The sequence below is a fragment of the Microtus pennsylvanicus genome, chromosome 3 (assembly GCF_037038515.1).
Source record: "Microtus pennsylvanicus isolate mMicPen1 chromosome 3, mMicPen1.hap1, whole genome shotgun sequence".
Classification (NCBI taxonomy): domain Eukaryota; kingdom Metazoa; phylum Chordata; class Mammalia; order Rodentia; family Cricetidae; genus Microtus; species Microtus pennsylvanicus.
This window is the reverse complement of record NC_134581.1, coordinates 794,227-815,602: the sequence shown is the minus strand read 5'-3', so window position 1 is coordinate 815,602 and position 21,376 is coordinate 794,227. Positions and strand designations below refer to the sequence as shown.

General features: G+C 45.7%; 1 protein-coding gene across 2 annotated transcripts in view; it reads left to right on the top strand.

Annotated features, from left to right (window-relative positions):
- Positions 1 to 21,020, top strand: part of Limd1 (LIM domain containing 1) — a 54,553-nt gene extending 33,533 nt beyond the window's left edge. For both annotated transcript variants that reach the window (XM_075964028.1, XM_075964029.1), the window contains exons 4-9: positions 7,955 to 8,022; positions 8,665 to 8,727; positions 16,089 to 16,219; positions 16,661 to 16,712; positions 17,328 to 17,396; positions 18,829 to 21,020. In XM_075964028.1, coding sequence (XP_075820143.1) covers positions 7,955 to 8,022; positions 8,665 to 8,727; positions 16,089 to 16,219; positions 16,661 to 16,712; positions 17,328 to 17,396; positions 18,829 to 18,966 — 521 coding nt within the window. In that variant the 3' untranslated portion in view covers positions 18,967 to 21,020. The remainder of the gene's footprint in view (positions 1 to 7,954; positions 8,023 to 8,664; positions 8,728 to 16,088; positions 16,220 to 16,660; positions 16,713 to 17,327; positions 17,397 to 18,828) is intronic.
- The last annotated feature ends 356 nt before the right edge of the window (positions 21,021 to 21,376 follow it).

Here is a 21,376-nt window from a genome sequence, read left to right as displayed (position 1 = left end):
CTCTCTCTCTCTCTCTCTCTCTCTCTCTCTCGTGTTTCTCTGTTTAGCAGCCTTGGTTGTCCTGAAACTCGCTTTGTAGACCAGGCTGGTCTTGAACTCAGATCCACCTGCCTCTGCCTCCCGAGTGCTGGGATGAAAGGCGTGTGCCACCACGCCCCACACAGAACTGAACTTTTATTGTTACTTTATTTTGATTACGTTTTAATGGAAATAGCCACGTGTCTATTAGCCACTGTGGACAACAGACATAAGCTAATCTAGATGACTGCTAATTTTTACTTCCTTTTCTCAGGAACTCATCTCCTTGCTGGGGAACCTTTGCATTTTTCCCCATCAAGGAGATATTTGTAGTGAAGCCTTAGCTAACGACCAAACGCTTTGTCAGACTCTGGTGTCACTGCAAGCCTTGTTTTGCTTTTCACGAGATGGCCTCTGTGTGACACCGTCAATGGCGTCCCTGTCACTCATCCATACTGCTTTTCTATTAAAGTAATCTGAAGACAAATGTGAAATATTTATTCACTTTATGTACAGGAAGTAGTTTGGAATGGTTTTTCTGTGCATTTATCAGTAAATATTTTATAAACTATGTAGTAATAGAAAAATTAAGACCCCCTTTAACTTATATTCCCTAACTCAGGGAAGTCATTATTTGGGGCACTGCTAGTGTTTATATCTCCAGCTATGTCCTTCTGGGAGGAGGAGTCCTGTTATGAGAGCTTTTTTTCTTTTTTAAGACAGAGTCTCACTTAGTCCAAGCTGACCCTAAACTTTTGAAATAGCCGAGACTGGCCTTGAATTCCTAATCTTTCTGTCTCAATCTCCTAAGTGCTTGGATTGCAGGAATGCATCACCACACCCAGCTGGAAAACAGGGGACTCTGAGTCTAGAATTCCAAGGCTGTGGCACTGATCTCCATCCTGACGTGTGTGATTGATGCTCATCATCCAATATTATGATTGTGACCACAGTGCACATTACACCTGGTGAAATCCTGGCTCAGAGGAAGGTCAGAGACATTCTGGCCCAGTGGTTCTCAGTGGTCCTTGGATTGGTCCGTCATTGGTAGCTGGAACTTACAGAAACAGAAATTCTGGAATGGGGCTGGCACTAACGGATCCATAGGTGGTATGTGGGGTGGGAGGGTATATGCACATGTATGTTTACAGATGTGACTCTGTGTGCCTGTGAAGAGGACAGTTGATATTCTTTCTGTTGTGTCCTGCCTTGTTTTCTTCAGACAGGGTCTCTCACTGAACCTGAAGCTAGGTTGGTAGCCAACAAGCCCTGCTATTCCTCCTGTCTTTACCATACCTCAGACCTTGTATTACCAGTGTGTGCATAGCAGCACCCAGCTTTTAACCTGAGTTCTGGAGACGGGAACTCACGTCTTTGTGCCTGTACGGCAAGTAGTCTTTCTCTCCTGGTCACCTCCATAGCCCACACACAGGCTGTTTTAAAGCGTCCTGAAGCTGGCTCACCGTGTGTTTGCTCTGTCCTCTGTCTGTCAGCAGTCACAGCTCCTTGATGGCAGGCCTCTAAGGATGAGCCGCTATAGGAGGAAAAACTGGCCCATCTCACTGCCTAGAAGAGCAGAGTGGAGATGAGATTTCTCTGTTGATACCAAGAGATCCAACATCTTCCCTGTAATGGAATAAAGTGTGTGATCTCCCAAACTTTATGTTGCACCCCTAATCCCAGTGTGATGGTGTTTCGGGGTAGTATATTGGGGAGGTTGTGCCCTTAGATGAGAATAGAGAGATAGGTAGTTTTCTTGGAACCACGTGAGGACCAAACAAAAAGACAGCTGAGAGCCCAACCCTGCTGATGTAGAGCTGGGGAAAATGTCCCTGGCAAAGGCTGCTTGACAATACAGATGTCCTACAGCCTTGTGGTCTCAGGGCCCATCAAGTACTTGTTATACTTTTAACTGTTAAAGTTACTTTAATTAAATTCATGTGTAGACAGCCATGCATGGATATAGGTACCTGCTCCTCCCCCACGTCCCACACTCTGAGAGATAATCCCTACGGAACAGAAATGAGAGATTGTGTCGAGTGAAGAGACTGTTTTTGCCCTGGGGAGATCTGTATTTGAATATCAGCTCTAATATTTTGAGCTGGAGGCTTTAAGTTGGACTTCTTTAGTATTTGTTTACCCATCAAAGAAAGACACAGTAAACATGTAGTAAGTTAGACGCAGATGCCTAAAGGGGGTCGCATTATTGCAAGATTGGTAAAATAATCCATGTTACCTCCTGTTACCCCTGCCAGGCTGGGGCTCTCCTCGGTGGATTTCCCCAGTCTGTCCTGCTCCTGCCTGGGTTTAGTACCACCTAGTGGTAGCTCTGTGCTCTAACTGTGAGTATATATATGAGCTGGATCAAGCTTTCTCTTCTCCTTGCCCTCAAGACTGGCTGTTTGCTGTTTCCTGACTTGCCTGTCTCCTTTTATCCCTCTCTTCTCTAAACAGGTAGCAGTTTTAGCTTGCCTTCACGGGTGAGTTAGAGGCAGTCTTTCTCTATGCAAGTATGTATTATTGGAAAATTCTGATTACATTTACCTGTGACAGAATTGAGTAAAAAATACTGTAAATAGTGAAAGCTTCATTTGCTTTCACTGAGGATGGGAGAATGTGGATTTGTGTTCTACAAGAATTAGGAGTGTGGGGTGGCCTAAAGAAGCCGCTGATCAGGCACCTTCGGAATCGGTTAAAGCTGCCCACTTGCTACTTGGATGAACCTAGAATCCCTCATTTATGACATAAAGATCATAGCATTTAACTAAATCACCATATTTTGGGTTGGGGTATAGCTCAGCAGTCATATACGAGGCGCTGTGTTGAGGGAAAGTGTGTTTTTAAGAACAAAAGGAAACCCCCAGCGTTGAGAGTGATCTTGAGGTGTGGCTTCATGCTACTCCCAGAAGGGATCCATTCTGGTACTGCCGCTGTGTTCATGGATAGTAATAGGCATGCATTTTATTTCTGCTTCAGTCTAGTGAATCCTCCCCCCAACCCGGAATCTGGAGTAGAAGATGAGTGTGAGCAGAAAAGGACTATTAGTTCCCTGGAAGGCAGGTGACAAGACAGAGTCAGCAGTGGACACGTGCAACGAGGCTCACAGCTGCGCCTTAAGATGTACAAAGCTTGGGCAAAGGACCTGAGTTCAGTCCTAGCACACATTTTAGGCAGCTCACAACTGCCTGCACCTCTGATTCCAGTGGCTGTAATATCCATCGACCTCCCTGGGCCCTTAATGCATGGCATATGTTTATATATGTATACACATATATACATATACACACAGGCACACACATGTACACAAAATTTTTAAAAATAAAAAAATCTTTAAAAATTAGAAAAACTATACAAAGGCTCCAGAAAAACCTTGACACATAAAAGACAATAGGCAGGTGGTATTTTTTTTTCCTCCCTCTGACAAAAAACAAGCAAATAAATTTGAAGGTTGTATCTGGTTTCTAAACTGAAGTGAGGACCCATTTCTACCCTCTTAGGTCTCTGGAGTGCTTAACGTTTAAATTGACAATAGAGAAAAACCAGACATGGAGAAAACTAGCTCTGAGCTTTTCCCTGACCCTTCCTGTCTGGGCACAAGATGTTTCAGCCCAGGGCTGGCAGGAAAAGCAATTGTCTAGTCAGCTGTTTTGTTTGTTTATTGGTTGGTTGGTTCCTTTTTATTGTTGTTGTTTTGTTTTTAATATTTATTTATTATGTGTACAATATTCTGTCTGCATGTATGTCTGCAGGCCAGAAGAGGGCACCAGACTTCATTACAGATGGTTGTGAGCCACCATGTGGTTGCCGGGAATAGAACTCAGGACCTTTGGAAGAGCAGGCAGTGCTCTTAACCACTGAGCCATCTCTCCAGCCCCTGTTGTTTTGTTTTTTGAGATGGGGTTTTATTATATTGGAACCCATCCTGGAACGAGCTCTTATAGACCAGGCTTGCCCTGAACTCACAGAAATCCACCTGCCTCTGCCTTCCAAGTGCTGGGATTAAAGGCATGCACCACCACCTGGCTGCCAGCTGGTGATTTAGATGATCAGTACTTAATATTCAAGACTATCCAGGGCTACCACCTAGTGAGTTCAGGACCAACCTGAGCTACATGGCAAGACCTTGTCTTAAAAAAAGAAATCAAAGTAATGCCTGCCTGTTGTTAATCATTTGGTGAAACGTAGGAAAGAAGAAAGTACAAACCCATCCATTCTGCAGGTGCTCAGGGATTGATTCTTTACATGGTTGGAACATTTAAATCTTACTTTTCTTTTTCTCTTCACATCACAGTATGTTTTTAAAAATAAATAACATGGTCTTTTAAAAATTAAATAAGTATTTTTATACATAATTCTAAAAATAAAACTTTTTTTTTGTTTTTTTTTTTTGTTTTTTGAGACAGGGTTTCTCTGTGTAGCCCTGGTTGGCTGTCCTGGAACTCGCTTTGTAAACCAGGCTGGCCTCAAACTCACCGTGATCTGCCTGCCTCTGCCTCTCGAGTGCTTGGGATTGGAGGCGTGCGCCACCACCGCCAGGCCAAAAGTGAACTTTCTAATACCAATTGTCAAGTACTTTAGAAATACATCAAGTAGCATTTCCATATTAATTTCCACCACCGCTGGCCACTGTTCCCCTTCTTCCTGCTGTGTATCAGTGGAGTGCTCACAGAAAGGAATCGTGCTATGAATACACAGGTCCAGCTTGCTGTCTTCACTCACTGATGTATTCTGTCTTTTTATAGCACAAACATCTTCTGGTGCCATTAAAACATTATTCATCTGGTATTTTAAAAGGCTACATAACAGCTCATCAGTTAGATACACTCTGTTTTATGTAATCCTTCCTTTGAGTAAATATTTATCGACATTTTTTTATTCTGTCCAAGAGCCAAGTCTCAGCCTCATAGAGTCAAGATAAACATCTTAAAGTTTCCTTTCCAGGAAGAGTTTGTCACTTTACACTTTATTCAGTAGCTTAGGAAAATATACAGTGACAGGGATCATGAACACTTCATAATCTTTGATGATGTTACAACCACCCCCCCCATTTCTGTTTGTTTGCACACTAGGAGATTTAATACTTTTGCATATTAATGGTTTTTATGGGTTTTAGGAAAGAACTACTCTTTCCTCTATTTTTTTTATGTATATGGGTGTTTTGCCTACATGTATGTAAGTATGTGTACTACCTTCATGCATGGAGGCCGGAAGAGGAACTGGAGTTACTACTTGCTGTGAGCCTGGGAATGGAACCTGAGTCCTCCCCAAGAGCATTAAGTTCTCTTAACTGCTGAGCCATCGCCCCAGCTCCTCTACACCTATTCAAACCAAGTATTGGTTTCTAGCTCAGGCAGAGCGGTGTTTGAGATGAAGTCCTATTTCCTTGCTCCCTCTAGTGTTCCACCTGCAACCACAGCTCCTGTGACCTTTGGTTCCATCTCTAACTGGTTCATTCTCTGGGAAGTCAAGTACAAATCAGGGAAAGAGGAGTACTCCATAGACCAGCTTGGACTAGGACTTAGTGAACAGTGTGTGACTTGATGGAGGACAAGTGTCAGCCTCTGGATACTGCATGTTTAATTAATGATATGTATAGATCCAGTTTTTTAGCTTTGATCAATGTTTAGTGTCACATCCATTCAATATAATTATAGGTCCTTCTTGGGTTTATAGTTTTTCCATCTGCAGGGCATTGAAGGTGCTTTGGTTTTATCTGTAGAGCATGTGTCCTTGTGCACGTGGATCTCAGGGCTTTTGGCTCCTGGCAGGTGGCTCTCGGAGTGGCTACTTCCTTGATTACTCTTGCAGTGGTTACCAGATTTGGTAAAGTGGGTTTTTTTTTTTTTTGCTGGGTATGTTGGCCCACTACTTTAATCCCAGCACCTGGGATACAGTCTGGAGAATATGAGTTGGCGACCAACCTAGTCTACAAACTTAGCTCCAGGCTAGCTGGGGCTACATGGTAAGCTAGGCCAGACTAGCTGGGGCTACATGGTAAGACCTTGTCTCAATTTTCCTTTCTTCTTTTGATGTGATTTTTATGAAGATTTTGCTAGGTAGCTTGGACTGAATTTGAACTTCGGATCCTCCTGCCTCTTCCTTCCTACTGGGTGCTGGGATTAAAGGTAGGTTTCACCCAGCCAGATTTATTACTTTGCCAATTTTTGAGATAAAGATAGAATTTTATTCTGGTTCTAATTTACATTCTCTTGAGTACAGATGGAATTGACTTCTTTCTATTATGTGATAATATTAGGTTGCTATTAATATGAGATTATTGTGAAGATAGTGTAACAGCTTCTCTTTCTGCTGCTGCTTTTCGCCCTCCTTCGAACTCAATACTTCTCCCTCTTTAGCCTCCTCAATGCTGGGGCGACAGGCCTGCCACCATGCCTTGTGACATTGGTGATTTTGCTGTCAGGGTAGCTCCTTGACCTCAGGATCTTGATTCTATCCAGGGCAAGAAGTCCTTAGGCTTTTGGGACTTCCAGGAGCCTGTGGTCTGTCTATAGTTGGACACTAGAGGCATATCATACAAAAAAGCGTTGATTGAGGAGGATGTTTTCCTTTTGTATGTTTGTTTGTTTTTCGAGACAAGGTTTCTCTGTGTAACATCCCTGACTGTCCTGGACCTTGCTTTGTAGACCAGGCTGACCTCTAACTCAAAGAGATCCTCCTGCCTCTGCCTCCCAAGGGCTGGGATTAAAGGCGGGCACCACTATGCCCAACTGAGAATGTTTTTCTAATCAGTGTTTCAGTTTTGTAGAATCAGAAGTCTAATCTAAGAGTTGATGCTTTGAAGTCCCATACACCACTCCTATCAAGAGAAAACACAACACATCCTTCCCTTGTGGCTTTTTTTTTTTTAAGACAGGGTTTCTCTGTAGCTTTAGAGCCTACCCTGGAACTAGCTCTTGTAGACCACGCTGGCCTCGAACTCAGTGATCTGCCTGCCTCTGCCTCCCTGGTGCTGGGATTAAAGGTGTGTGCCACCTCCCCCCCAGCCCTTATGGCTTTTTATACTTAACCATTTTATAGCACTCTGGTAGGCTGTCCTGGGTAACTGTCCTTCGTAGCATAAATAATAAAAACCCAGAGACAGATTTTGGGGTTCAAGCTGAAGATCAGAAAAGCAAAGCAGCCAACCACTAGCTCTTACCTCTGCCTCAGACTGAAATGGTGATCCTGCCTCCACGAATCCTCAGACTGAGACTGAGCTGAGAGCTGTCTTTTCCCATCTTAATTCCTCTCTAGTGCTGGGATTAAAGGCATGCACCACCACTGCCTGGTCTGTATGATTGACTGGTGTGGCTGCTTTGCCCTCTGATCTTCAGGCAAGCTTTATTTATTAAAACACAAAAAATACAGAGCTAGTTCCAGGACAGGCTCCAAAGCCACAGAGAAACCCTGTCTCGAAAAACCAAAATAATAATAATAATAAATAAATAAATAAAAAATAAAAAACATAAATAATATACCACTATAGTCCTTAGTACCTCAGGAGAGGCTGCTGCCAGTGCCCTGTGCTGGCGTGTGTCTCCTCTGTCCTGTCACCAAGGTTCACTGACATTTTCTAAGCAGAAAGGAAGTTCTAGAAGGAGATGTATGGTGAACCCCAAGTTGGTTTCAAGTCTTTCTGTTAAACAGCACCAGTCAGGGGACCCTTCTTCCTGGACTTGGTCTGTTCTTTGCTGAGGGCCACACTGTCACGCATTATGTACGTAGGCTGGCAAACTTGTGATCCTCCTGTCTTTGCCTCTCAAAATGCTAGGATATAGGTGTCCAGCACCACATCCAACTAATATTATCCTTTAATAACAAACTATCAACAGTCGGCATCTCTTGTGTGGTTAGAGCTAGGGGCCCTCTCTTTAAAACTGTCTTTATTATGAATTAACCTTTTTCCTTTTACCCCATCTTCCTGTTTTTACTTCAGGCCGGAAGTTAAGAGGAAAAGCTTTCTATTTTGTCAATGGCAAAGTATTCTGCGAGGAAGACTTTTTGGTGAGTATATAACCCAGACTGCGTAGGGTGAGGGTGGTTAGGACAGGAGGAGCCTGAGAGGCCCAGATGGCAGGGGTTAGTTCCTCTGCACTCCTGGTAGGACTGGGAGAGGCCATTTCCTCCTGGTGGATGCCTGGGTAACTTGAGTCCTGAAGTAGAAGACAAGCCCCAAAGCTTTATGCATGTACAAATGTGCCCTCCCCACCCCATCGCTGCCTGCCCCACCCCACCCCCATGTGTGTGTGTGGGGGAGAGAGAGAGTGTGTGTGTATGAGACCATGTGCTGTCTTCAGAGCCCTGAAAAAGCATGTTAGGATACAGATGCCAAGCCCTAGCCCTATATCCAGCTTAGTAAGTCTGAGGTGGAGTCCGTAAACTTAATTTATTCCACATTTCCAAGTGAGTCTAAGGATCTTGTTTTGTGACTCTTTGAGATGACAGATTTAAGCCTCTCTGAGGTCATCTGTCATACCAAGCATGACACAATGTGGGGCCCAGATGCAGTCACTGGGGTGGGTAGCCCAGGATTGCCTGTGACTCAGCAGCACACCCTCAGGGGAACCACAGTTTTCTCAGAAATCCCTCACCATTCGCTGCTGGAGGGGAGGCAGCTGAATCATCTTTCTTTTCTCTTCTCTGTAGTACTCTGGCTTTCAGCAGTCTGCTGACAGGTGTTTCCTTTGTGGCCATCTGATCATGGACATGGTGAGTGTTGCTCAGCAAGATCGTAGCACCTTGGAAGGAGGCTAAAAACAAGCTAATAATTGAACACAATGTTTTCTTTCTGGTTTGTGGTCACTGCTGGTTTTATTTAAAGAAGTCCTTGCCCGGGGCAGCCACTTCTCTAACAGAAGCTGTTGTTGGCTTGGACAATGCAATTTTAACCATGCTCGCTGGAGTGATTCTGCCCACACTGGCCTTCCTTTGATTTCTCTGTGATCCTCGCCTTTCCCAGTGAGGTGCTGGGAGCATCTGGCTGTACTTGCAGAAATCTCAGCTACATTGGAACTGGATACAGTCAGATGAATGTGTTTTTTCCTTCCAGCACAAGCCATTCCTAAGAAAACTTTTGGCATTAGATAGACAGGATCCAGGTTTTCAATATCCCATTCTGTGCTTAGCCGCTGGCTCTTTTAGATTGTCTGGGTCTCAGTCTTTGTTTCATAAGTAAGAATAGCAACAAATTGTTTACCATTGGAAACTGGCCTTTTAAGAATTTAAGAGCTGGGGATATAATTCATTGTCAGAATTATGATCTACTATGCATATGCCTCTGGGCTCCATCCTTAATACTGGGAGAAAAACAAAAACAAAAAATGGTCAGCTATATTGGTTGCTCAGAGGCCAACAACTGGTTGAAGTCATTCCCTGGGTTCTTGACTTATGTCTTTGTTTGTTTGTTTTTGTTTTTGTGTTTCAAGACAGGGTTTCTCTGTAGCTTTGGAGCCTGTCCTGGAGCTAGCTCTTGTAGACCAGGCTGGCCTCAAACTCAGAGATCCGCCTGCCTCTGCCTTCCGAGTGCTGGGACTAAAGGCGTGTGCCACCACCACCCAGCCCTTGGCTTATGTGCAGTTTGGCCCTAGTGGAGGATTCCTCTGGGGAGTGTTCAGGTTATGGCAGCCAGTCTTTTCTGGACTGGGAAGTAGCGCTGTGCTTGCAGAGCAAGCCCAAGGCTCTGAGTTCAGTCCTAGTGGTAGGAAAAAATTCTGGTCATAGCAAATGGTGGTCTGACATAATTTCAGCTGGAAACATTCGCTCCCTTTTGTGCTTATGACTTAATTCCATTCTGGAGAAGGGAACTGCCAATCATTGTTATTTTTTTCTTTTACTTTTTTTATTAAGAAAAAACTCAGAGCCAGGTGGTGGTGGTGTGTGCCTTTAATCCCAGCACTTGGGGGGGGGGCGCGCAGAGGCAGGCAGATCTCTGTGAGTTGGAGGTCAGCCTGGTCTACAGAGCGAGTTCCAGGACAGGAGCCAAAGCTACACAGAGAAGCCCTGTCTCAGAAAAAAAGAAAAAGATAAAATGAAATAACTCAGAATAAAAGGCACAAATCTTAAGTGAAGTTTTACATGTGTACCTACCCATGTAACCATATCCCAAATTAAGATGCAAGACATTGTCTGAACCTCATAAGATACCCCGTTGCTTCTTTCCACTTGAAATCCTTATCCACAGAGGCCAATACTGTTCCTGGATCCATTGCCATCTGTGTTTGCTGGTTTCAGAACATCACACAAGTTGAACTGGAGAGCCATTCTAGGGTTTGTCATTCCTCACTTAGAAATGTGTCTCTGTACCACGAATAATAAAAACCCAGAGACAGATACTGGGGTTTAAGCTGAAGAGCAGCAAGGGAAACATTCAAGCCACTAGAGAAGTCTTACCTCTACCAGGACTGGGGACTGCAGACCCTGGGCCTCTGTCTCCCCTCTCCCCCATTTTATATTCCCCTCCAGTGCTGGCATTAAAGGCATGTGACTCTAGTACTGAGATTAAAGGTGTGTGCCACCACTGCCTGGCCTCTAGTGGCTTAGTTTTGCCCTCTGAATTCCAGGCAAGCTTTATTTATTAAAACATAAATAAAATATCCCTATATGTCATGAGCTGGATAGTGATGATGTAATCCTTTAATCCCAACACTTAGCAGGCAGAAGCAGGCAAATCTCTGAATTTGAGGCCAGCCTGGTCTACCTAGTGAGTTCCAGGATGGTCAAGGCTACACAGAGAAACCCGTCTAAAAAAAAAAAAAGTCATAATGAGATTTCACACACATTGGTCTCTATAGAAATAGTTTCTTTGTTTTTCTTTCCTTTTTTAAAAAATTTATTATGTATAGTGTTCTGCCTGTGTGTATGCCTACAGGCCAGAAGAGGCCACAAGATCTCATTATAGATGGTTGTGAGCCACCATGTTGTTATTAGGAATTGAACTCAGGATTCTGGAAGAGCAGCTAGTGCTCTTAACAGCTGAGCCATCTCTTGTTTTTATTTCTAAGTAGATTTTATTGTATGGCATGAAATTGGGTGTTTACTATTTTTGAGTTACTTGTACATAAAGCTTCTACCACTTCAGAGCACTCTTGTGCATGTGGTTTTTGTTTTTCCCTTTGTTTTGTTTGTTTTGTTTTGAGATGGTTTTATGTAGCCCAGGCTGATCTCAAACTTGCTAAGCGGCTTAGATTACTTTAAACTTCTGATTTTCCTGCCTCTGCTTCTGAATGATAGGATTACAGGCATGTATCACCGCTGGCTATATGTGGTGCTAGTTTTGTTGTTGTTGTTGTTGTTGGTGGTGGTGGTGTGTGTGTGTGTTATTTTGATTTTTTGAAACACTATGTAGTCTTGGCCTCGCTATTATAGACCAGGCTAGTATCAAACTCATAGAGATACACCTGCATCTGCCTCCTGAGTGCTGGGATTAAAGGAATGCCCTACAATGTCTGGTCTGGTGCTGGGTTGCTGGGTATTGAACCCTGGACCTCATGCATGCTAGGCAAGCACTCTACCAACTGAGCTACATTCTCAGTCCTTATACATGTCTTTGGTGGATGTGCTTTCTTTCTGGTTATAACTAACATTTATGAAGCAACAGTGAACAGAACCCTCCTGCTGATGAGGAGAACCCGCTGTCATCTAGGCCTTGAACGTAGCCCAGCTTAGCCTGTGACAGCTGTGGCCTCACTGCTAGCCAAAGCCTCCCTGAGCATCTTAATGACTTTTTTATTGTTATGAAAAAACACCATGAACAAGCAAACTTATAGAAGAAACAGTTTACTGGAGCCTTACAATTCCAGAGGATGAATTCATGAATATAGACCAGTTCAGCCTGGTCTATACACGAGGCCAAGACTACATAGTGAATCTTTGCAAGGACCATGACAGTAGGCAGGCAGATTGGTACTGAAGCAGTAACTAAAAGTTTATTTACTTACATCTTTGTCTAAAAGTAGGAGGGAGAGAGAGCTAACTGGGACTGACCCTGGCTTTAGAAGCCTCAAAGACACCCCCAGTGACACACCTCCCAAATCCCTCCAAAACTGTTTCATCAACTAGAGATCAAGCATCCAAATATATGAGTCTATGGGAGTCATTTTCATTCAAACCACCACACTGAGGAAGGTGACGTTTTTGCCCATTCTCTCTCTCTCTCTCTCTCTCTCTCTCTCTCTCTCTCTCTCTCTCTCTCTCTCTCTCTCTCTCTCTCTGTGTGTGTGTGTGCAGACGTGCCATATCCATATACCTGTCTGCCTAAGAGTGACTCCCAGCTTTAAGAATTCTCATCTGAAAAGAACAAATAAAAAATAATTCTCATCTGCTCCCAAGAATTCTAATAATGTAGAGTACTTTAAAACATTTTTTTGAAAAATATTTTTATTTTTTTAAAAATTGTATGTATGCATGTGTGTCTGTGAGGTGATATGTGTAAATTCCATTGTCCTTGTATGTATATATGTCTGCGTTAGTATGTGCACATGTATATGAGTGTTCACAGAGATCAGAGGAGGGTATCAGGATCCCTGGAGCTGGAGTTATAGGTGGTTGTGAGTGACGAGATGTGGGTGCTAGGAACTGAACTCAGGTCCTCTGTCTTAACTAGTGAGACATCTCTTCCCCATAAAGAATCTTGCAGACACCCACTTAGCTCTAAAGCAGAGCCCCAGCTATCCAACTCTGTATAAAATGTCTGTTTGAAAATACTGTGTTTTTTTTTAAAAAAAATGTGTTATATTCTGAAATAGGCTCCATTCTTCAATGCCAGAATTTGAAAAGCTCGCCAGGATGTAGCAAAATGGTATCTTCTTTCAATCTGACTTTAGAAGCAGTGGACTATGTCAATCTAAGAATCTCTTTTCGCCTTTGAGAGGAAGTGCATTCCAATTGCCAAGTGGACTTTGGAAGCCTGGCAAGTGTTCCTCGTTGGCAGTTTGCTGCAGGTGAAGGGTTTTAGAGGCAGTAAAACCCAGGAGGGAAGGAGGAAGTGTGAGAGCCAAGCTGAGACAACAGAGTCCTCTTGTGCTGGCTGTGGAGTGTGTTGTGGAGTTATCTACTCAGACTTCCAGTGGAAGGACCTGAATCCTAGCGCATCTCTCAGAGCGTTTCCAGGTTCCAGGTCCCCTTCCTTAGACCTGATGGATGGTTCTCTGCATGGCTTAATACCTGCTGTTGGTTACTGCTCCTTGTGTTCCCTGCAGACTGGGATTGGGTGCTCCTGTTCATGGTGATGCCGTAGTTTTGTTATTTTTGCTGTTTTATGGCCCAGACAATTGCAGAGGTAAATCTCTCACTGAATCAGCAAAGATGCTTTCCACTGCAGATTACAGAAAACTCAGACTCCTATAGCATGCATCTAGTCTTCCTTCCTTCCTTCCTTCCTTCCTTCCTTCCTTCCTTCCTTCCCTCCCTCCCTCCCTCCCTCCCTCCCTCCCTCCCTCCCTCCCTCCCTCCCTCCTTCCTTCCTTCCTTCCTTCTTCCTTCCTTCCTTCCTTCCGTCCTTTCTTCTTTCTTCCTTTCCTTTTTTCTTTCTTTCTTCTTTTTTAGACAGGATTTCTCTGTGTAGCCCTGGCTGTCCTAGAACATGATCTGTAGATCAGACTGGCCTGGAACTCAAAGAGATCCGTCTGCCTCTGCCTCCTGAGTGCTAGGATTAAAGGCGTGCGCCACCACCACCAGGGGCATCTCACCATCTTAAGACACCTACCTGCTAGACATTACACCTGGTGATTCTGAATGAGGAGATCTGGGGTGGGGTCTGAGAATGTGCTGCTTTTTTTTTTTTTAAAACCAAGCTCCCAGGTAGTGCTAAAGTTGCAGATGCAGGAACCACACTTTGTGAATAGGACTTTATAGGACTAGGCGATAAGTCAGCCATTGCCGGTAAGTTCTGTTACTGACCCACTGACCTCGCCAAAGATGCCCCTTCCTTCCTTGTTCTCCTTTCCGTTTCCCCTCTTTCTTTTCTTCTATTTCCTCTCTCCTCTCAATGCCTCTTCTCCCTCTTTCTCCTTCTTCCCTCCCCTGCTCTCCTCCTCTCTCTCCTCCACCCTGTCCCCCTTCCTGCTCCTCTTCCCTCTTCTTCTCTCCTCTGCTCCCCTTCTCTTTCCTCCCTCCCCTCTCCTTTCTCCTCAACACCCTCTTACCCTCTTTCTTCCTTTGTCTCTTCCCCTCAACTCCCTTTTCCCTCCCCTCCCCTCTCCTCCCTTCTCCTCCCCATATCCTGTCCTTTCCCCCCACCTTACTGCTTCCTTTCCTCTCCTCTCTTCCCTTCCCCTCCCCTGGACTTCCCTTTTCTCTGTTTGCTCTCCTCTCCTCCTCCCTTCTCATCTCTCCTCCCCTTTCCTCCCTTCCCCTCCCCTGGACTTTCCTTTTCTCTGTTTGCCCTCCTCTCCTCCCCTTCTCATCCCTCCTCCCTTCTCATCCCTCCTCCCCTCTCCTCACTTCCCCTCCCCTGGACTTCTCTTTTCTCTGTTTGCCCTCCTCTCCTCCCCTTCTCATCCCTCCTCCCCTCTCCTCACTTCCCCTCCCCTGGACTTCTCTTTTCTCTGTTTGCCCTCCTCTCCTCCTCCCTTCTTATCCCTCCTCCCTTCTCATCCCTCCTCCCCTCTCCTCACTTCCCCTCCCCTGGACTTCCCTTTTCTCTGTTTGCCCTCCTCCCCTCTCCTCACTTCCCCTCCCCTGGACTTCCCTTTTCTCTGTTTGCCCTCCTCTCCTCCCCTTCTCATCCCTCCTCCCTTCTCATCCCTCCTCCCCTCTCCTCACTTCCCCTCCCCTGGACTTCTCTTTTCTCTGTTTGCCCTCCTCTCCTCCCCTTCTCATCCCTCCTCCCCTCTCCTCACTTCCCCTCCCCTGGACTTCTCTTTTCTCTGTTTGCCCTCCTCTCCTCCTCCCTTCTTATCCCTCCTCCCTTCTCATCCCTCCTCCCCTCTCCTCACTTCCCCTCCCCTGGACTTCCCTTTTCTCTGTTTGCCCTCCTCCCCTCTCTTCCCTTCCCCTCCCCTGGACTTCCCTTTTCTCTGTTTGCTCTCCTCTCCTCCTCCCTTCTCATCTCTCCTCCCCTCTCCTCACTTCCCCTCTCCTGGACTTCTCTTTTCTCTGTTTGCCCTCCTCTCCTCCTCCCCTTCTCATCTCTCCTCCCCTCTCCTCACTTCCCCTCCCCTGGACTTCTCTTTTCTCTGTTTGCCCTCCTCTCCTCTGTGTCTTAGTATTTTGTTTCGGAAAGGCTCTGGTAGTTCAAGGCATCACACCCAAATCAAATGACACAGAGAGGAAGGGAAAGCCCTTTGGTCTTTTCCTTCATTTTGTTTTAAAAACAAGGACAACACTGGGCGGTGGTAGCACACGAGCCAGGTGGTGGTGCATGCCTTTAATCCCAGCACTGAGGAGGCAGAGGCAGGTGGATCTCTGTGAGTTTGAGGCCAACCTGGTCTACAAGAGTTAGTTCCAGAACAGGCTCCAAAGCTACAGAGAAATCCTGTCTCGAAAATCAACCAACAACAACAACAACAAAAACCCCACAAACAAACAAAAACAACCCAGCAAAGGGACTTAGTCTGCTACACTTGGATCTGAGATGATCAGGGCTCCGGCCAGGTGTCTAGATTGTCACACTGTAGAATCAAAGCTGAATGGAAGGGGTCCCAGGAGTCAGTGTTAGGAGGTTTTGTCCAAGTTTTCCAAGTTCCATCTGGAATGCTTGCTGCTTTCCATATCAGGATAGATTCTTTTTAGCTGGTTTACCCAGAAGTTTTCATCCCAGGACAGGGTTAGCCCTGCCTAGCATGGTTTTTTAGGAAGGAACGAGTTTCTGCTATGAGTGGGAATCAGACAGGAGCTTTGCATCTCCTCCCCTTCGGCAGCTGAGACTTTGCGAAGGTCCCTGTTTGATCCTCTCCTATCCACACGGCTGAGCAGACCAGCCCTCTCTTGGTCTGTTCAGGCGAAACTCTGGGCTAGGTGGAGCCTGTGCTATGGTGCAGCTGTGCGTGTGGCTCCTCAACTTACGTGTTCCTCTTTCTTCCTGCTCCTTCCTTCCCTTCATCTCTGTGAGTTTTTTTCCTTTGTGTCCTCAGATCCTGCAGGCCCTAGGGAAGTCCTATCACCCTGGCTGTTTCCGCTGTGTCATCTGTAATGAGTGTCTGGATGGGGTGCCTTTCACCGTGGACTCCGAGAACAAGATCTACTGTGTCCGGGATTACCACAAGTAAGAAGAGAGGAAGGGAGTAGATGGCAACCTTACACAGGCCCCACTGAGCTCAGCAGAATGGAAGGTTGTAGAAACTCTTTAAAAGTTTGTTTGGTGATAAAGCAGAACACAAAACTGTAATCAGAGGAATCCAGCAAGCCCATGACTCCAGCTTTGACCAATTTCCCCAGGCACCAAATCAGGCTTAGCTCCTACCACTCTGCTTATTTGACCATCCCAGCTGTGACGGGAGCAAACAGCCAGCTTCATCTTTATTCTTAGGGGAACAGGAAGCAGCCAGATGGCCTTGTAGCAGCCAGGAATAATGTTCATATTCCAAAAAGTGAGTCCAGGGCCACATAATCCTGAGTGCTAGCCATGGAGGGCCCTGGCAGGCCCTTGTTGGCATTCATATTCTGATAACAAGTGTGTACTGTGTTCCCTCTTTTGCTCCTGCAGGGTGCTGGCCCCAAAGTGCGCAGCCTGTGGGCTTCCCATCCTTCCACCAGAGGTGAGATGCTTTTCTCGATCTGCTCCTAGGTCTTCTTGACTCACTCAGAAGACCTGTAACCTGTTCTTACACCTTTCAGGGTAACCCTCCAGTGCCCAGTACTATCCCTTTGTCTTGCACTGGCTTCCTAGCTCTGTGTGCTTCTTGTGCCTGTTTGTCTTAGATTAGAGCAAGAGAATACTTGTCTTTTATTCACCTTTTAAAAATAAATATCCCTGAAACCGTGTCTCAGTGAATAAAATAGAGAATGGAGGAAGAAGACACCAAACATAAGCCTCTGACTTTTACATGCATGTGCACACCTGTGTGTGCCTGTGCACATGCAGTCATGTATATATATATACACACATGCAAAAAAAACAAAAGAAAAGAGAAAGGTACATCGCCATTGGTGTTTCTTTTGGTAGTGCCTCTGACACCACCCTGGCCTGACTCTCACATCGACTGAATCTGGTCTTTTTTTCTAGAAGTGTTTAGTATTCACTCTTGATTTATATCCCTCCCCAAAGGCCTTCTCTATTACCCCACAATCTCTCCTACCCTTTCCCATTGCTGGTGGTATTCCATGGAATTCTAACTGGTCTCTTTGCATGTCTTGCCTTTCTTTTGTCCCAGGGCTCAGATGAGACCATCCGTGTTGTGTCCATGGACAGAGACTACCACGTGGAGTGCTACCACTGTGAGGTAGGCCCCCCCATCTCCATCCCCAGAGCCTACCTTTAAAGGCCTCCTGTGTCATGGGACTAGTGTGGTCACCAAATCTCTCTGAGGTCTGTTCTCCAGGAGCTGTTTTATGGGGGTAATAACAGATGTTTTGGGTGGAGGTCTATGTCATTTTCTGCAAATTCAAAACTAGAAAGTTCTGAAGCTTGCAGTTGTCATCCCTGAAGCTACAGAACTCGGAATTTTGTGTAGTGTGGGGCTCAGAGTCAGACCATCACTTAGGGGTATAATGAGGATGGTGAGGGTGGGGGAGATGATCTTCCATCCTGGGTACCGAATGCTCTGTCTGTCAGAAGCTTCTGTCTGAACCGAGCCCTGGAAATCCAGGAGATTATACCCAAGGTGGGTATAAAGGTGGGGGAGGGGCTGCTCTCTGTGCCCCGTGTGATATCCGTAGGTGCTGCATGACTGCAAGAAAAGCTAGAGGTCACTGCACCAGTTCCAGCCACACCGAGTGGATTCATCCTTACAATTAGACTCCATTCACTTGTGGTCTTGTAGGTAGGGAGAGCAGCGAGTATTGGTAGCATGTGGATGGGTCTTCAGTGGATGCTAGCACTGAAGAAGCAGAAGGGCTCATGCTGGTGGTACATCATGAGTCTGGAGAAGACAGTGAAGACTTAACAATCTTCTCTGTACACTCATGACCCTGGTTGACCATTACAAATACAAGTGCCTCGCCCAGCAGTGATGGCAGAGGCAGGCAAATCTCTTGAGGTCAAGGCCAGCCTGGTTTACAGAGCAAGTTCCAGGATGGCCAGGGCTACAAAGAGAAAACTTGTCTCAAAAAAGCAAAACAACAACAAAAAATGAGTGCCACAATTGAAATTATGTGTGTCTCTTCCTTTTCTAGTAGCCATAGTTGAATAGTTGGAAGAAACAGGTTGGGGATGCTGGTGATGTGATTCTATTGGTAGAGTGCTTGCCTACCATGGGTTCAGAATGAAGCATCTCAAAAACTAGGAGTGGTGGTTCATACCTGTAACTCCATCACTTAGGATGCTGGGACGGGAGGGTCTAAAGTTCAAGGTCTTCCTTGACTACAGACGACACAGCAAGCCTGGACTACATGAGACACTATTAACTCAACAGAAGGGGGAGTGTGGGATAAGTTAACCAGCCCATAAGATGCACAATGTTATTATTTCAACCTGTAGTCCATATAAAAACTATAAGATATTTTTCAGTCTTCGTTGTGTCTTCTGTCTTGGAAGCCTGGTGTGTATTTGTTGTGAAGCCACATCTTAGTTCCAGTCAGTCCACTAGATGGCAGCATTGGATGGCCGCTGCCCACAGCTGTGAAGCATCCTTTGCTGAGTTGAGTTGGTGGGCTGTGGTTTCGTGTTACCCTTGCAGTCTGTTTTCCTCTCATGACATTCCTGCCTCCTTGCAGGACTGTGGTCTAGAGCTCAATGATGAGGATGGACACCGCTGCTACCCGCTGGAGGACCACCTGTTCTGTCACTCCTGCCACGTCAAGAGGCTGGAGAAAGGACCCTCACCTGCGGCTGTCCACCAGCACCACTTCTAGCCAGAGACACAGTGGGGATGCAGGGCCAGGGCTGCCCATGGAGGGTCTGGGGGTATTTCTGGGGGTTCCCCAGAGCTGGGGCACAGGAAGAGGAGGGACTTTCAACCACAGCAGTGTGCACTCCCCATCAAGTCTGTGTGTTTTTCCAGTGCTTTTCCCCGTTGCTGTACCCTCACTAAACCACTCAGGAAGATGCTCTGCTTGCACGTGGCATATGACACAAGGCCGGGCCCGTGTAAACTGGACACATCCTACTCCCTGGAAATGGTTCGTGTTTCCTGGGGACAGGCTTTTGGATTGAGCACATTTCACAGTGTTGCTAGAAAGAGGCAGTGATGGGATGAGCAGCTTTGTATTCTTGGAGTTAGCTTGGTAAACCAGAGCCAAGCTTTGACATCCGGGAGGCTGGGTCTCCCCGGTGTGCCTCTGCCTTTCCTCCTACTTCTTAGGCAGCTGAGCTGTGGCAGAAGCCTGCCCTGTCTCACACAGCCAGCTCTGAGAGAATTGGTGCAGGCACCAGCTCCTGTATACTTCTTGGTGCTGTGTTTACTTCCTCTAGTCTGACATTGCAGTTGCTGTCTTGAGGTGAGCCTCAGCCTCTCATGAGCTCCACATCCTGGAAGAGAGCTCCTTTTGAAAGGAGGGTTTCATGTGTGAGTTCTCAAAGCTAGCACCAGAGGGAGGGAGTGCCTGAGGATGTTCCTGAGCTTGTTTCAGGGTTCTCTCTCCTGCCCACTTCTCAGCACCTTCATACGGTTTGAAGAAACCAATATAAGGTACACTGCTTTTTACTGTTTTTTTCCCCCTTCATTATTTCTCTCCACTTTTTTTTTCCACACACAAAACATACCTCACAGATAGTTTTCACTAAATCATGGATCTAGGTGGAATCCGCCCATCATATTGGAGACTGTTGGTGTATCAGCAGTGGCTGATTTCCACTCTTTACTGCAGCTAAGCAGTATAGTTGCACAGCAAGGCCTTTCAAGACTAGATGCAGCTGAAATCAGCACTCCGGCCCCATGCGCCTCTACATGCTGGCTCCTGGGGTAGCCGCGCAAAGAGGGAGACCACACACTGACAAAATGTTAAGACCACTTCTAGGCTAGATGTGTGGGCGCCTGTCCTTCCGCCATTTGGGAGACTGGTTTGTAAAGCAGGAGTTCAAGACTATCCTCAACACCGGAGGCCCTGGCCCCACTCGAAAAACTTTAAAGAGAAAAAAATAAAAATCCACCCAGCACTAAAGAACATTATTAACCCTGCCTATCACTTCCTGCGGCCAGAGGCCAGTGTCTTCTTGGCAGTTCAAATGGGAGAAACTGGAAAAACAAAAACAAAATGGTTTTCCAGTTGTCCTTGTATCTTCAAGGAGTGCCCCACAACTCGTGGCAGGAAGGGCTGCAGTATCTCACATCTGCCAGTCAGGCTGGGCACCCAGCAGCTGGCGTGGGTGATGAAGCATGGCCAGTGGAGCCCCGCCACAGGTGAATGTGGACTCTTGACTGGGCCCCAGCTCTACATGTAGGCTGTTTTGATCCTGCTGGCCTCCGTTGCCTGTGAGAAGTTCAGAACTGGCGCGGGAGACCAGGACAATCTTTATTTTTTTTATAAGGTTCATTCTCTTGGTATCTTTTAGCCAGATGTTACTTCCTTGTTTCCTGTTCTAGAAATACCCCCTTTAAAACAAACAAACAACAACAACAACAAAATTAGGAATATATGGGGCTAAGGAGATAGACCCTGAAGCCAGGCCCCTTTCTTCCCTTCAACTTATCTAGTTTGTCTTTGGCAAAGCTGGCAGGGAAAGGAAATGAGTCAGTATATCTTTGCCATCCTTGAGGTGCTGGTTTTGAGTCAACATGACTGAAGAAAATTTCATTGGAATCAATGTCAGAAGTATAGGGTATTTGTTGTCAAATTGAATAATCAGTTTAAAACTCTGTGGTTGATTTTTTAAATGAAATTCCTGATTGAGGTGATACAGATGTATTTGCAAACACATTTTATATTACTGAAAAAGAACAATAAAGGAATTTGCAGACTTTCTAGAAGCCCTAGGACTGTTTTCTCTAGGGGTCTTTTATTCGTTGTTTTTCTCCATCTCAGGTCCATGCACAGAAAACATGAAGAGATGTCCACTTATCTGGGATTTTAAATGTACTATAAATTTTGGCCACATAGAGCTGTAGGGAGATTATATTTATAAGCATGTAGGAAGAAAACACAGGAACTTGGGATACTCTGGCTTGAAAGTTAGAGAAATAGCTTTTTCAAGACTCCTGTACAATGCTTGTACTTTGGATAAAACTAAGGAGATGGAGACTGATCTCAGACCCAGGCTAGACTCTGCCCTCCCTTTTCTCATTCTGCCCTTAGGTTTCAGAAGAACCTTCAGCCCTGACTGACT